The 16,539-nt window shown below is 29.9% G+C and overlaps 1 protein-coding gene across 4 annotated transcripts; it reads right to left on the reverse strand.

Moving 5' to 3' along the window:
• Positions 1 to 6,001: 6,001 nt before the first annotated feature.
• On the reverse strand, positions 6,002 to 13,520 carry LOC114179689 (RNA polymerase II C-terminal domain phosphatase-like 4). Of its 4 annotated transcripts, none has more exons than XM_028066102.1 (9): positions 13,204 to 13,520; positions 12,637 to 12,779; positions 10,702 to 10,781; positions 10,087 to 10,202; positions 9,224 to 9,404; positions 7,977 to 8,254; positions 6,828 to 7,013; positions 6,702 to 6,740; positions 6,002 to 6,590 (listed from the first exon to the last, which is right to left on the reverse strand). In XM_028066102.1, the coding sequence occupies exons 2-9, from the start codon at positions 12,777 to 12,779 to the stop codon at positions 6,297 to 6,299; spliced, it is 1,317 nt and encodes a 438-aa protein (XP_027921903.1). In that variant the 5' UTR covers positions 13,204 to 13,520; the 3' UTR covers positions 6,002 to 6,296. The 4 variants fall into 4 exon arrangements, with proteins under 4 accessions (XP_027921903.1, XP_027921901.1, XP_027921902.1 ...); XM_028066100.1 differs by having other exon boundaries at positions 7,977 to 8,266; positions 13,204 to 13,519; XM_028066101.1 differs by having other exon boundaries at positions 7,977 to 8,266; positions 10,702 to 10,778; positions 13,204 to 13,518.
• Between the last annotated feature and the right edge of the window lie 3,019 nt (positions 13,521 to 16,539).

Here is a 16,539-nt window from a genome sequence, read left to right on the forward strand (position 1 = left end):
TTGCTTGGCAGGCTAGCTTGACGAACCTTACCCATTTTGACATATTATTATAAGGTGAGAAATATATATATATATATATATATATATATATATATATATATATATTACTTTCCTTTTTTGTACCAAAATTAAAACATTTAATGATAAAAGTTAATGTTTTTAATAAAATTCAGTATGATAATTAACAATCGAAAGAATAATTATATTAATATTTCATATTTCCAACTGTTCCTCTCATATATATATATTCTTTATACTTTCATTCTTTATAGCATAATTAAAAAATTAATGATAAAAATTAATGTTTTAATAGAATTCAGTATCATAATTAACAACCGAAAGGATAAATATATTAATATTTCATATTTCCAACCGTTCCTCTCACAAGCTTCATTCATGAAAAGGAAACTCCTATGTTCAACTTTTTTTTTTTTTTGAACAAAATTCTTTGGTTTTAGTGAAAATAAATAAAAAACAAAGTATATTAAATTGTAAAAAAACTACAACATCTAAAATTAACACAACATTTCATAACACTTTTATCAATAAATTAACACTTTTATCAATAAATAAACACCATTATATGCAAATTTTACAATTAGTATTGCAAACCAAAAAAGACTATTTGTAAGTCTAACATGCTATTTGAGTTATCAACATTCAGTCTTTGAATATTACCATAACGTTTGAGCGATGTTACTTTTGTGTAATAATATTCCAATAACCTTTAAAATTACTATGTAGCATCAATGTTGACACTCTTATTGCTTGACTGATAATTTTTCCACTTAAACATTGAGTGTTTTAATGGAGGCAGAAATTTCCTATCATCTCTTTTTTTTTTAAACATTAAATCATAATTTTTCCACTTAAACATTAAATCACACACTTAAGCAACACTAAACCATACTTACAATTACTACTCGCTACTTTAATAGTACTTTATTATTTAAGTGATACTATAGTTCAGATTCAAAACATTTCGTATTCGAATCACTATTTTTAATCATCAGTATACTAATTAATCCAAAATAACAAATATACCTTTCAAAAATTGTGATGACTCATTTTTAACTAATTTGGAATCCTCTAATCTAATATAACATGATTGTATACGATTATACCTTCAATTCAAATATTTTCACTTTAATTCAATTTAATGATGTATATCACACATCCAAATTACAATAAAAATAATGGATACAATCAAGGATGTTAAAAAGATCTGAATCTGCGAATATATGCAGATAAAATCTCCAACGAGTAAAGAATTATTATTGTAAATAAATATCCTCGAGTATCGGGTATAAGTATTTTTTATACACACATATTAACGAGGTGGGTGCAACTATCATAATATCCGCACCTTGAATACACATATCAATTATACTTTAATTTAAATTAAAATAAAAATAATAAAAAATATATAATTAAAATATTAACATAATAATTTTGAATAAGTAATTTTTACATCGATTGATTTTAAAAAAATCTATTGAATTATTAAGATATATCGAAGGTAATTGATTAAGATATATTGTAAATATTTGGATTTATGATTAAGATATATCGTTAAATATTAATCGTTCTTAAATATTTATATAGATCGAAACTATTACCCGTTCCATTAACCTCCCTCGAGACAACTTAATTAATTTTTTTTTATTTATTTGAAGGTAATATGCTTATTGACAATTTGATTAATAATATATTCGGCCTATCTTCTCTTCGTTAGTTTTCATCTTCTCATTGGGATTTTTTTTATAAAAAATGTATAAATAAATTTTTCATTTTTATAATTTTGTATTCTTCATCTATTTAAAATTATACCCATAAAGAAATTTCATATATTAAAAATCCGACCAAAATCCAACCAACTTTTCTAGAATCGACGCTGAATAGATTTATTTATGTTAAACAGGCAATTTTTTATGATTTTATAATAAATAGACGAACTTTGAAGCGAACATAAATTGAATGGTATACAAAAATAATTTTGTTTTATATGATTTTGAAATGATGGAGCTGCGTGGGCCCCACTATTTATTATACAGAGCCAGATGCTGCAGCAGCACGCATGTATTCCAACACTGCCACTTCTACTTCTTTTGTCATTTTCTTAAATCACTTTATTTAAATTTTAAATTTTTAGAGTCATGTTGTTTTCTAAATAAACGACTTTTGAAAATGATTTAATTTAACATCAGATAAAATTGTATCAAAAAAATAGAAAAATATTTACTTTTAAGCTAAACAAAAATAAAGTAAAAATAAAAATAAAAAATTAAAAGAATAAACATAAATAAACCGGCTCAATGTCATATGAATATTTTAGATACGAAGTAGAAATAAAAGGATTTTTCTTTTCAATAAAAAGAAAACTTGTGACATGTTTATCTTTTATGTTTGGTAGCATAGAGAATCGTGTTTTTTCAACAACGGTGGTACTTTGAAACAAGACCACCGTTTTTAGTTTTTTATTTTGTTGAGCTGAGGATTTAACGAAATAAAAAAGGAAAAAAGGTGAAAAATAAAATGTAATGCCCCTAATATAATATAATTATTATTTTTGTTTTTTCATCGTTAACTCATTTTTTATGTTATTAATTCTCTCTTTGATTAATTTCCTTTCTCAACTCATTTTTTTTCTTTTTTCAAAAAGATGTTAACTATTGAGTTAGAAAAAGTAGAAGAAAATACATGAATTAGTCAACAAGTCAAAAACAGATAGATATTTATAAGAAAATTAATAAATATTTTAAAAACTCAATTAAATAAAAAAATGTTTGTAAGAACTTGTTCAAATATACTTAAATTTATAGATTCTTAAAATTGAATTTTGTCTTAATTTAAGAGAACAAATATTCTATAAATTATTTCATAAAAAAATCATTTTAGTTTATAAGAAAAATAAATTATGCGTATAATTTTATTTTATTTTACTGAAAAATAATTATTTTTATCCTTTGTAATGGGTGAATTTGGAAGTTTTGTGGTGGAAAATGACCCAACCATAGTCTTTGTTTTGACCTATAGTGTTCGTGGTCCAGGCTCACATACTCCAGCGACACGTGTTTTGATTATTAAGGAATAAAAGAAATTAATGAAAAAATTAATTATGTCGAATTGTTTTTTCTCGACATAAGATCAAAATTTAATTATGTCGAAAAAAATACCAACTCTTTTTTAGAGAAATATATTTAGAATCAGTCAAAATATTTGAGTGAAGATAAAAGTGAAATTGTAAACCAAAACATGTAAATAATTCTTAACATGTTTTGGAATTACCTGTTTATATTTTATTCTCTTTATATTTCTCAATCTACTGTTCATAAATTGCTTTTGCTTTCAGATAAATAAAAGTGTTTTGCGTTTTTTTTTTACCATAATGTTGCCATCAAGAAATATTCTTCCACTGCTGAGATAATCAAATTTCAATCATTGGTTTCTTCTTTATTACTTAGAGGAACAAATGAATTGAAAATTTTGTGCAACTTTCGTTTTTTTCTTTACGTTAAAGAAATGGATTCATGAATGAGGTGACTTATAATTTTTTTCTTTATTATAACTTGATTGGTCACTATCCTTGGAATAAACTAGTGTTTTAATTCATACATTAAAATTCTTTATTAATGTAATAATGTATTTTTATTTCTATTCTCATGAATGATTTTTTATTCTAATTTCATTATAAGTTTTTTTTTAAATTAATCCTTCATATATATTATAATGACAAAGACAAAGTATATTATTCATCTTTATTTAATATAAAACTTCAATTCATACTTATTACATTTAACTTTTTTTTTTTGTTCTTTTTGTAGTTCAATAATTGGCATTGGGATAAAGGTTGAGATTTTGATATGGATCCATATTATATGGACCTCCACTTCCAACACCTAACAATCTTATCAACCTTATCAAGAGAATATTCTAAAACAAAATTGCAATGCTTAATTTGTTTTAATGATGTCTAAGATATAAAACAGGTGTTTCTCTTGTAGTTATATGATCAATAATAGGTACTAACCAAAATTTAATAGCATGATTGTGTTGCATATGATGATGGGAATATGAAGATGCAAACTAGGTGGGTACCAATGGAGATGTAATGATGTGAAATGATAAATTGAGTGACATGTGTGTCTGTCTTCATAGTTGACAGTGGTCAACAAAGAGTTATGTTTTTTATGATGTTTTCATTTATTCTGTAAATTAGAGTAAAAAGTGGTTGAAGATGTTCTTTCTAGCCATTTCATACCACACACACATGCATTGTCCACCACTCTTATCTTGGTTTTCATCATAATATGCTAACCACCAATTTAACTTTTAAAGCTACCTCCCATAATTTACAAAAATAAATTGTGGGCTCAATAAAAAAAAAATCTCTCAAACTAATTTCACATTTGAAATAAAAAAAAAATCTTCATTTCTCAATAAAGTTTGTTTAGTTATAAATTTGAAAAGAATCGTAAAAGAGATCGTAGGTTCAACTTTTTAATATCATTCAGGAATAATAAGGTTGACTTGTGAATTTGAAAACGAGGGTGAGAGATGTTACAGATTCAACTCTTCTTATTAATAAAATATTAATAATTAACATTGTCGATTTGAACTTTTTATTTATACGATGCTCGACTTAGACTAGTTCGAAAATTTTGAACTTTGTATTCTATCCTAGATCTTCATTTTCTAACATTATGATTTTGAAACGTAAATGATGAATGGTGGTGTTAGATTGAGAAGATTTAGAGAGAAAAGAGAAGAGAGAGAGATAGAAAATGGTGAAAAGGGAAGGTGATGATCTAATGATAGAATTAGGAGAGTTGGTAACCCCCACAATGGCCCAACATTAGGCATAATTAGTACACTTTCCACGTGCCATACTCTCGCAGATGAGACGTAGGATTCCAAATTCTTGGCTATTCAAGTGGCCCTCTTTAACCACTCATCAAGGTTATATCACCACTTCAAATCATACATCATACATCATACCATCCATGAATCGCAAAGGTTACTTATTCATGGCTCTTGTTAAATTCTGATAACAAATTAGATGTCACTTTTGTTCGGGAGAGTTTGTGACATTAGTTTGTGTGGATATTAAAGAAGGGAGAGTTTGTGAGGTAATATATTATAATTGCTTTAAACTTAAGTTCATTCAAATAATATCGTTAGTTCAATTATTACATATTTACTTTAAAATTCAAAGTTTTATCACGGTTTTGTTTTTAGAAAACGTTTTGAATAGTTGAAAAAAAAACGTATTCAAAATGTATTTGATTTTGAGTGAGAAGTGATGTGAAATTTGGATTGGTTTTGTAATGTAAAGAATAATGAGGAAGAAGGGTAGTTTGTGAGAATCTGGCATGTGGATGTGCATGTGCTTGTTTAGATTGTTGAGGCACAGCACACATGCATGCATGGGGAAAAGTTTATCTTGCTTCGGCTTCTTATCCCTTTGTCTATTGATTGCACATTTTATCTTAATTTTAAGCCAGAATTCTTGGTCTGCTAAAGTTGTTAGTTTTATGTTAAATGTACGTTTTCTCTAGATTTTTTCAAATGATATGTACGAAGGAATTTTGGACGTGGAGAGCACCGGTTCATCCAATCATTACCAAAGAAAATGACAGAAATCAATGTTTTTAAGACCACAAAACAGGGATTCAAAGGGTTCAACTACAGTTCAAAGTAGAACAGAGTAATTAAGGTCTTACAGAAACCTATATTATATCTTATGAAATAAAATTTTATAAAATTATGATAAAACCATGTTAATATATTTGAATTAGCAAAAAAAAAATCGCATTACTTGTTTAACCATGTAAAAACTTCATAGCAAATGGTTAATAATAAGAATTCATTTGTAGATGTTTTTTACTTGAGCACTTTGTGCATCTCGTATATGAACATATTTATTTTAAAAAGAAAGTAGATAAATGATTGTCTATTGAATTTTTTTCACACCGGTGGAATCCATGACATACACAAAACATGAATGGAAAAAATAACGTCAAATTGATCAATAATGTGTAATTTACAATATTCTTGATCAGATACTCGTTTTTCTCGGCCTTCTCGTCAAAACTTCACTGCAAGCACGAATACCACTATGACACAAGAAATAGTCCAAAAGCAAAAACAAGTTTTATATACAAATATTGGTAGAATGGTTCAAGTTTCACAATCAAAAGGTTGCTGGTTGGGTACTAGATATCGTTTCAGATACTTGGACAGCTATGGTAACAAAAAACTATAACGAACAGAGAAGTGTTTGATAAGAAAAGTGACTACTGCTTTATCTTGATAATGAAGTTTTCCTCAGGCTGCTTTTCCCAAAAAAAATTTGCAGCCTCTATCCATCGGGGATGAACCAAGAACTTGTTTTCTTTCACTGCCCATCGTGACTTCTCAGTACCAACGTCAGTAGCAACTACGTGTGTCACAGATGGGTCAACCTCTGTCAAACAAGTAGCTCCCATCTGTTCTGCCATCTTCCGTAGAGATGGTAATGCACCATGAAAAATACGGCTGAAAACGATCACACAGCCACCCAAGACTTCACTTCGAACCGATGACAAAACCTTGAAAAGATGAATTGACTGTGAGGAACTCATCAAGATTGTAAAACTAAATGAATATTCGACTGACATAATGAGAGCAAGAAGATGAACAAATATGAGTAACTTAACTACCTGCCTCACATCTCGGTCAACAAGATCTTCTTGACGTTTCTACAAAGAATTCCCCACCACACAATTTTAGTATTGTATCAGAAATAGCAAACATGTAATCGGGATGGCATATGAGAAGTGACATACATCAAAGAATGAGCAGTGTACTTGTTTGAGCACTTTGAGAATTTTTGCAAGTGCTCCATCAGTTTCATCTTCATCATTTCCCAGTTCAGCAAGGGATTTGCAATTGAAGCCAAACTGCCGACAACTCGACGCAAAAAAATGGTATCTTTCCATCAGTATAAGATTATCTTTATGCTTCATCCATGCCTGCAACATTTTCATACATCCCATTAAAAAGAGACAATTTAGTTCATAATTTCAACATGACAAATGGCACCTGAAACATTCATTATACGGGTATATCATAGAACATTTAAACTGAGGTTTCTATATAGAAAAATAATAATAATTATATTCAATTTCTAAACAAAAAGGGTCCACTGTTGACCATTAACAGGCAAACCATTACACTAAAACCATCACAAGAGAAAAGATAGGAAGCCATGACAGTTATAGTAGTTCAAACCATGACAGTTAAAATTGCCATTTAAGTTCTCTTTGAAAGCCTTTCGGGAGGGGCAATGCTATGCAACATCCTCAGACACTACAAATATTCAACCAAGTGCTTATATAAAGATAGAGAGAATAAAATGTGATATGGTGTAAGAAAGTGGTTGGAAAGGGAGACCTCACTAAAAGTGATTAGCCACATTCCCCGATGGATATTAATTATCGACAAAGTCAGTGGATACTGTATCAATAATATCGGATAAAGAGTAGAGTCACTGGTTAACTCTGCAAAATGATTTCTGAAAGACCTTTAGACACAAGCAAAGGTGATTCTTTTTCATAACAAATATAGGGTATAAATTTTTTATTCATATTATATACTCATTTTTCGTTTATTTCATTAAAAATTGAAACATTCCCATTTAGAAGTAGTTTGACCAAAGTTGTGAGCCGTACAAGACTGCTAACAATGGCTGAATGGAAGGCATGTCTTTCAATGCTATTTAGCAATTGAAATATAATATTTTCTTCCATTTCGTCTGAATTAATCATAAACAAAAAGCAATTGACTTTATAGAACATATGCCAAACCAGTATGTCATTCAGATAGACTAAAAGAAAAATATTCTAGGACTGTCTTCAACATAAAAAATTTTTATCAAACAAACATTCCGGTTCAGTAACTCGGCACTACAAATAAAAAACGAGCAATGCACTCACGTGTTCTGTATCATCAAGAATTAAGACCGCACTTTCTTGCCCTAACACAACATCAAGACCCTTCTGATGCTTCTGAGTACCATCATCACGAGAAATAACCTTCGCATTGAAGTATTCTCCTCGAGGGTCAAGTAGCTTAGCCATCTCCAATGCATATGGCCGATCACCCATGGTATATATGTACATCTCAAACATTTCACTTGCTTCTTTCAGAAATGATCGGACAAAGGGCCGTAACTTGGTCATCATATGCATGTGCTCCAATTTGAAGAGGCTACCTTTAGAGACATCTATGATTTAATTCCATTACATAGAAGTTCAGAAACGCAACATCCACAATAAGAAGTAATAAGAACCCAGAATACCAAAGGTTGAAATAAAGGAAAAGTTATCAGAAAATACACACACAAGGAACTATAAGTACTGTAAAAGCTTTATTTTACGGAAAAAAAACGAAAGACTTTAAGTTGAATTTATTCAATGAACTTTCAACTATATAAGAAATGTCCTTTTTCGAGAAAGTTAGGATATTAATTAGTTAGTATTGGGGCTAGTAAGTTAAACACATAGGAGGGTGCAAGGGGAAAGGATCCACTCTATCTTGAATCATTGGAGAATTTGTGAATGGAGCAATCCTTTGTGAAGGGAAAACCCTAGAACGAGAGATCTCCTATACTCTGCTCTTTACATCCAATCCAATAAGATCTTTCTTTTCTTTCTCATTTGTATTCTCCGTTCTTAACAAGGACAGCATCAGCATGACTTGATTCTATTTATGACATGTTAGATGAAGCATGGTTGTTGCAATTGCGTAAAAAAATAAAATGATATTTCTCCATTTCTATTCCCATTCTTAACAAGGGCATTACTAGATTCTATATATGACATGTTAGATGAAGCATCGAAAAAGAAACGATGATAGTAATCTTATGCAATCAACAAACACAAGATTAAGAAATATGAGAACAGACAGAAATCACTCATTCATTCCCCTGCCACACTCTAACAAACCAAGTCCAAAACGTTCATGGTGCAAACATTTCAGTAAAAGATTATCTAATCACAGCACAGTAGTAGTAATATAGCAGATATCAACAGTCAGTTATATAATAAGACGAGATTGCAATGGCCAAATAGATTAACTGATATCAATGAAGTGATTGACGCAAAAAACATTTAAGCAAAACTGCTGATTTAGAATACAAATACCAATTACCAAAAGCATAAGCACATTGATTTACACGTACCTTCAAGAGAATCTGTCTGATTAAGCAAATGTGACTCTTCTGGACTCAAATGAGAAAGGTGAGTGGAATTGAGCAGAGTGTGATCTAGGTCAAGAACAAAGTAGAGTTTTCTTCGACACATCAAACTCTTCATGTCAGTATTGCGTAATCTAGAAATTTCCTCATCATGAAGTCTCAGTCCCTGAAAATAGAAATTTTCCATCATGTTTAATAAACTGGTATTTGGCTAAATTAAGTAACCTAGATTATGTCTACTTGCCCCATCTTGCTAACCAAATTATGAAAATGTTATGTTAAAGATTAGAGGATATTTATAATCCGTTGGTTCAACTTAACACTTCTATATGAATGCCCAGCACATCATATTTTAATTCTTATAGGAATTTAAATATAAAAATATATCCAAAATGAGTGGTGCCACAGGTTCAACACTACACTTTTTAATCTTAATAGATAACAAACAACCATTAAACCAGGAAATCACTATTTACCATTCTACAACTTATTTCAGATTAATCCAAGAGTGACACGAAATGCAAAAAACTATGCCACGCTGTAACAACTATCCAAAACTAAATTTGTAACTCCATAAGATAAATATCCAAAACAATGGATACCTTCTGTAAGTACCCAAATGTCTATTTCTTATATCCCGTATGAGTGGTCCTACAGATTCATCATCACTACACTTTTTATTCGCAATAGATAACGACTAAACCAGGAAATCACTATTTAACATTGTACAGCTTATTTCAGGTTAATCCAACAGTGGCGCAAATTGCAAAAACTGCCATGTAGCAGTAACAACTATCCAAAACTAAATTTGTAATTCCATAGCATAACCATCTGAAACAAATGGATACCTTATGTATGTACCCAAATGTCACACCAGATTCCCCATCCAACTTTTGTCCACATCGTATACACATACTTCCAAACGAGCCAGGATGCGTACATACATCTATATCGACAGATGCCTCTGCAACAACAAAAAAAAAAGTTACGAAACTTAACAGACAAGAATGGAATGTTGTATAAGAACCATAATAATAGTTACACAAACATGAGAAAGGTTGTGCAGATGAGTCATGACAAATAAGTATAAAATCTAGTTACTGTTACACATCGGCTCAAAGGAAAGGTAGTGTGGACTGAAAAAGGAACCCGATTGCTGTGTATCAGTCTATAAGAATTGACAGGATTAAATAAAAATAACTATTAATGTTTCTTAGTGAAGTGAGGAAAAAATTATTTGACTGAAGCAAGTTAAAGTTGACAATGCTATTTTATGTTCAACCGGTAAACTAGTTCGAGAGATTTATACATAGCACAAACTTCCTTAAAAATTGATTTTCTCACTCTAAAGAGAAGCAGCGGAGTAATAATTTATTTACTTATGCTCAGCTTCAAATGTTGTGCGAAGGATTCTGGTTCCCTGCAAAGATAATCAAAGAAAGAACTAAAGTAATTATACTTACCTAAATTCTGTTTGATGATTCCTTCTGAAGTAGACCCCTCAGTTTCCTCAATGCTTTCAATTTTACGTCTCTTAATTCTGCTTTAATTCATAAATTAAAGTATAACTTAGTGAAATTTAACCAAAAAATGAAATAAAAGATATTGTAGCATCATCTCTCACAATGATATCTGCAACATAAATACCCCAGAAGCACGAAATCTAAAATCATTCTTGCCCTCTTGGACTGCAAATTGGTTCACAATTCGACAGACTACAAGTAAAAATAAGATTTCATAGAAGCTGAAAATATTCCAAGCAAAACTACAATAAAACACACTTACTGTTAGTTATTAATTATACATAACAAGTAGTAATATAAATTTAATAAAATAGTTGACGAGAAATGAGGGAAAGAAGGATGCAGAAAAGATCCCATACCACATTCTTACTTCAGTCATTGTAACAATAATATAAGCAACGTTTTAATTAAAACCACTTGTTGTGATCTAACAAGATTTATCAAAAACAAACAATCAATCTGAGAAGCACCCAAGAACTTGAGGAACTAACCCTCCAAAACTAGCTATCAGGGAGAAGAACCAAACACTTAAATATTACCGAGCATCTCAAACTAACACCCTAAAGTAATACTCAAGTTCCTACCATAGTAATGCTCCTAAGAGTCAACCACTTTCATTATACAACACTTTACTTGGTGGCACTTCACTCAACTTGCCATTGGTCAGAACCTTCTACAGAAAAACCCTCCACAGGAAGCCCCATCAAAGACACTAGCAATCAACTCGAATACTTGTTGAAAGGATTAGTAACAAAACAGGTCACAGAGAATGGTACCATGTTAATAAAAGAGAAACTGAGAAGGCAATGTAATGAACTCCGTGAATTGGGTACAATGAGTATCCTTATTTATAATGAATAAGAGATACACAAATAAGAAACAAAATCAATATTTAATAACGGAAAACATTTGGTAAGATATTTCCCTATCAAATCATACCATATATATTGCTATTAAATGTGATTAAATCATATCTCTACCACTCCCCTTCAAGTTGGACTGTACATATCACTCGAGACAAACTAGTTAAAAATGTCATCAACACAAAACCACTTGAGCCTTAGTAAACATGTCAGTCATTTGGTTACTAAAGTTGACAAAGTAAACGATGACAAAGCTGGTAGATATTTCCCAAACATGACTTTGCTTTGGTACCATGTTTAAAAGACAGAAACTGAGAAGAAATATAATGAATTATGTGTTGGGTACACATATGAATATTCTTATTTATAATGAAGAAGAGATACAATAATAAGGAATCAAACATGTTTCAGATAACACGAGGACACAATATAATTTCAAACAAGGTTTCAATTTTGAACCCTGAATAAGGGAGAGAAATCTCAAATTTGTCCACTAAAATAAACCTTCAAGACAAATACTCTGTGGATAAATAGGAGTTTCAACCACTAATCAAATTTGCATTGGTAGTAGTTCTACAAAATCATATAATAGCTACAACATGAAAATGAGACACGATCTGAAACTGGGTAGAAGCCTAGCACTGCAACACAAATACAATTAACAAATATGACCGTAATTTGTCTGAACTCTGAAATCAGAACCACCGCACAGTACACTTAAAAACAAAAATGAACAAAGCCCTGTTCAACTCGAAGGGCTCAAGCATCATCTCTATGGATCAATTGATTCCCATTTCACCCTACCAAAAAACCTGATTTTCCTTAAAACCATTTATAAGCACCACAAGAACGTTTAGTCCTCTAATAGATCATGATCTCTTATTCAAATATTTCACTCACATCTAACGAACTTCAATATATTCAAAATTTGAGAAACCAAAGTTGACAAGAGTTGCTTAACTCATACCAGAGAACATACAATAAAAAGAATAAAACAGGTAATGAAGAGCACCTGAGACTCTCAAGCTCATCTTGGTTTTCATGCTCTTTAACCGGCGAGGAGTCAGGCGAACTTGCACCAAGTTCAGTATCAAGAAATGCAGCAAAGTCATCACTGCTGGATGAATGCACAGGAGAATCGGTAACAACACTCATCTGCATATACCCATCCAATAAAACCAAAATCCAGAAACAAAGGGGTCACAACAAATTGAAAAATCAAACAAGTGATAACAACTAGAAATCCAAGAAAAAACCGTGTCTCAAACAAAAGGAATATTATACAGAAAACCAACCCACGATGTCGATCCCTGTCTAGAAAGCAAAACTTTCGTTCACTAAAAAAATTAGCATGAAGTAATGTAATAAGATAAAATAAAGAATACGATAGATCGAAGGAATGTAACCTAGGAATTTTTTATTCAACGCATTGGTACTGACAAGGTAACTTCAACATGAGCATGATCTTGTTGAAGTAATTGATTAAGCTTAAATACATTCGGCTATCTTATGCTATCAGCAAGAGCATGTCGATACACATGAATACGCAAACAAGACCAAAACAGTATTAACCACTTACAGGAATGGTCGCACCCAACGAAGTAAGGATCAGAGGTTTTCCTTCGACGGCGAAGCAGCAAGACTGTGACCGTGGCTTTCTCGGTCCCTATTTCCTACGCTATGTGCTCCCGTCAGGGTTTGGCTTTAGGATCGAAACGTTTTAGGGATTTGGATTTTATGGTGAACTCTATTGGTTTGGGGTCTCAATAGTTTCTTTGGGGATTTGGGGAAAACAGTGTTTTTGTTTCATTATCAGAAGAGAATTGGGGATTTAGGCGCCATTTTTTCAGTAGCATGAAAAAGGAACGTCTTCTTCTGTCCCCAAAAAGGATCAAAGATTTTATCCTTTTACATTCACCTTCTTAATTTAATCATTTGTCGGAATTACGTCAACATATTAACCTTTTCTTTTCTACTTTTTTTTAATATTAATTTTTCGTTTCAACAATTTCAGAGATGGAATAAAATACAATAATTATTGCACCCTATTTTTATTTATCACATATTGAAACGAGAGTCCTAGAATTGATGGTATTTTTATAAAAAACAATATTATTATTTGGTATTTTTATTATTCTATAATTGATGGGTTAAGCATTGGAAAATGTTTGTGGAATGAATAAGATAGATTTCGTCTTAATGAGTGATGTTGGAGTCTTATCTTATAAATAACACGTTTTATATTGTTGATAACATTGTTACTATTAAAAAAATAAATATTATACAGTAATAAACCACGTGTTTAAAAAAAATTAAAATATAAAACAGTTATGTGAAATTGGAAGATTTTCGTGACTACGAGAACTAAAAATAAAGACTTAGTTAAATTATAAGTTTGTGATAAATTTAAGTATTTTTAATTAAGTTTTTATTATTATTTTTCATTAAGTACTTATTTTATATTTTTTAATTAAGTATTTGTCCTTTAATTTTTTAATAATTAAATGAAATAATTACTATCTCATCATATCATGACATATTATTTAATTGTCTTCATATATTATTTTATGATAATATCAAATGACGTAATATGGTAGTTAACATAATAGATAATTTTTATTGACGGATAAATGTAAAATAAAATGAAGACAAAAGCAAAACGAAAAATCCAAATATGATATTACAAATCGCAGAACGAGCCTTGGGTGAACATTGCTCATTTAATATGATAAGTTGAACATTCAAATCGACTAAAACGAAATACAATAATTAAAAGTGATGTATATTGATTTAGAATTCAGTTTCTCTGATGAATTTTTGTTGTGTTATATACAATATTTTGGTATTTTTAAAATAATATTAATATATTTTAAAACTTCAAAATTAATAATAATCATGTACATTAAAGGCACAACAAAGAAATAGAAAAAAAAAATAAACAATAGAGAATCCAAAATTATTGATTCATGATCATACATTAGATCATGCAAACAACCACTTTTATTTTCAGGTAAATATGAAAGTCAAATAAGATTTTTGGTAACAAGTAGTAAAAGTTTCTTTATAAATACTCTTCGATCTCCTAATAACAACAAAATTACATACTTTTACTCTTTATTATTGTAAATGGAACATCCCATTTTTTTTATAAATGGATATCAATTAACCTGGACTCATTATAAAAAAGGTTATTAACAGTGTTAGTAATTGAATGTAGTGTGATTCACATTATAGTTCACGGCTAGCTAAGATTTTTTTTCAAAATAAAGTCATGAATATTCTAATTTCTAACTATAAAATTAAATATACATTTTCAATTGGGTAACCCCTGGTATAAAATACCTAAAATACTCTTATATAAATTCTCCATTTTCTTGTTCCAATTCCAAAGTTATTATCTCCATCAACTTCTATCTCTACTCCCCTCTATATATAAAATATATACAATCATCCCATAAAGAAAAAATAAATAAAAAAACATAAAATTGCAAGGATAAACTAATTTTTTGAAAGATTAAACTAAAATAGAAAGAGATTATATCTCGTCAAATTTGTAAAATAAATAATAAAATTTATAACAAAGATTATCAAAACAAATCTTTGATGGAAATCATTGTTTAACTCAATTTTTCTCATTTTCCCATTTAAACCAATCAATTGTTTCAACCCAATAACTCATTCAACAATACCATTTCATTATATGAACAAACCCAAAAACACATATACTTCACATACATCGAATCAAATATCGGGTATCAACCCACCTATCTTAGTCTACTCGTTTAAACAATTATTAACTCAAAATAGCTCAAACAACCAGATAATTCTACACTATAATTCCAGAAGATTAGTGTATTGAATAGACTCGTGATACTCTACACTTGTCATGCTTGCTACCAAATCCTCCATTGATGTTCCAACACTCGGGACCAATGTCCCCAAACAAAGTCGTGACAGATAACTTCACTAGCTCCATGAGTATGATCCTCTTTCATATCATAACTTCTGTCATATGGAGTCTCCTTCGACTCACACCACCTAGATATTTATATCTATGTGAGTAAGACACTGAGATACTAGTTGAGTCATGATAATCTCACACTCGGAATCCCCTTTCAATACATTTGAACTTAACTAAAATTAGCATTTTCCCTTTGAAATAATACTAATTTGACTACCATACATACTATAACGTTACGTATACACATACACTAGCAAAGATAAATTCAGATAATCATAATTACCTAGCATACAAGGAAACTATTTAGCAACACTATAAGGCACGATTAATTCACACTCAATAATAATCATATAGACATACCACAAATCCAAATCTCAAAAATGAAAAAAACAATGCAACATTCAATACTACATTGTTGTAATACAAACATCCTAAAAGAGGATTATCTCCTAAACATATACAAAAAGAACTTGAGGAGGATCTTTTACCATCAAAAGGACATAAAGATCATACAACTAAAGAATAATTTATATAATTAAATTTAATTATCTAAATGATCCAATTTTTTTATTTTATTTAATATTTTGATATATTTGATATTTTTTTATATTTTTTATATCTTTTGTCATTTTTTAATATCTTTTGATGTTTTGGATACCTTTTGATATGTTTCCATTTTTATTTTTTATTTTTTATCTTTTAAGACCTATAAATACCAAGGTCTACAACAATTGTAATCACTTTCGGTCATTGATAAAGTTATTTCATTAAAGATAAGACTATATTGGTTATTGACTTATGCCTAAGGTTCTTATCAAAGGCAACAGGCAACAATCTTTGTGACGAATCTTTTTCCAACTTATCAATCTCATTGATGGTGGTGTTTCTATTATTAATTCTTTTCAACGAGGACAACATCTTTGTGGCAAATCTTCCAAATTCAAAGGTTTTTAA

This window comes from Vigna unguiculata, chromosome 3, assembly GCF_004118075.2.
Source record: "Vigna unguiculata cultivar IT97K-499-35 chromosome 3, ASM411807v1, whole genome shotgun sequence".
NCBI classification, from domain to species: domain Eukaryota; kingdom Viridiplantae; phylum Streptophyta; class Magnoliopsida; order Fabales; family Fabaceae; genus Vigna; species Vigna unguiculata.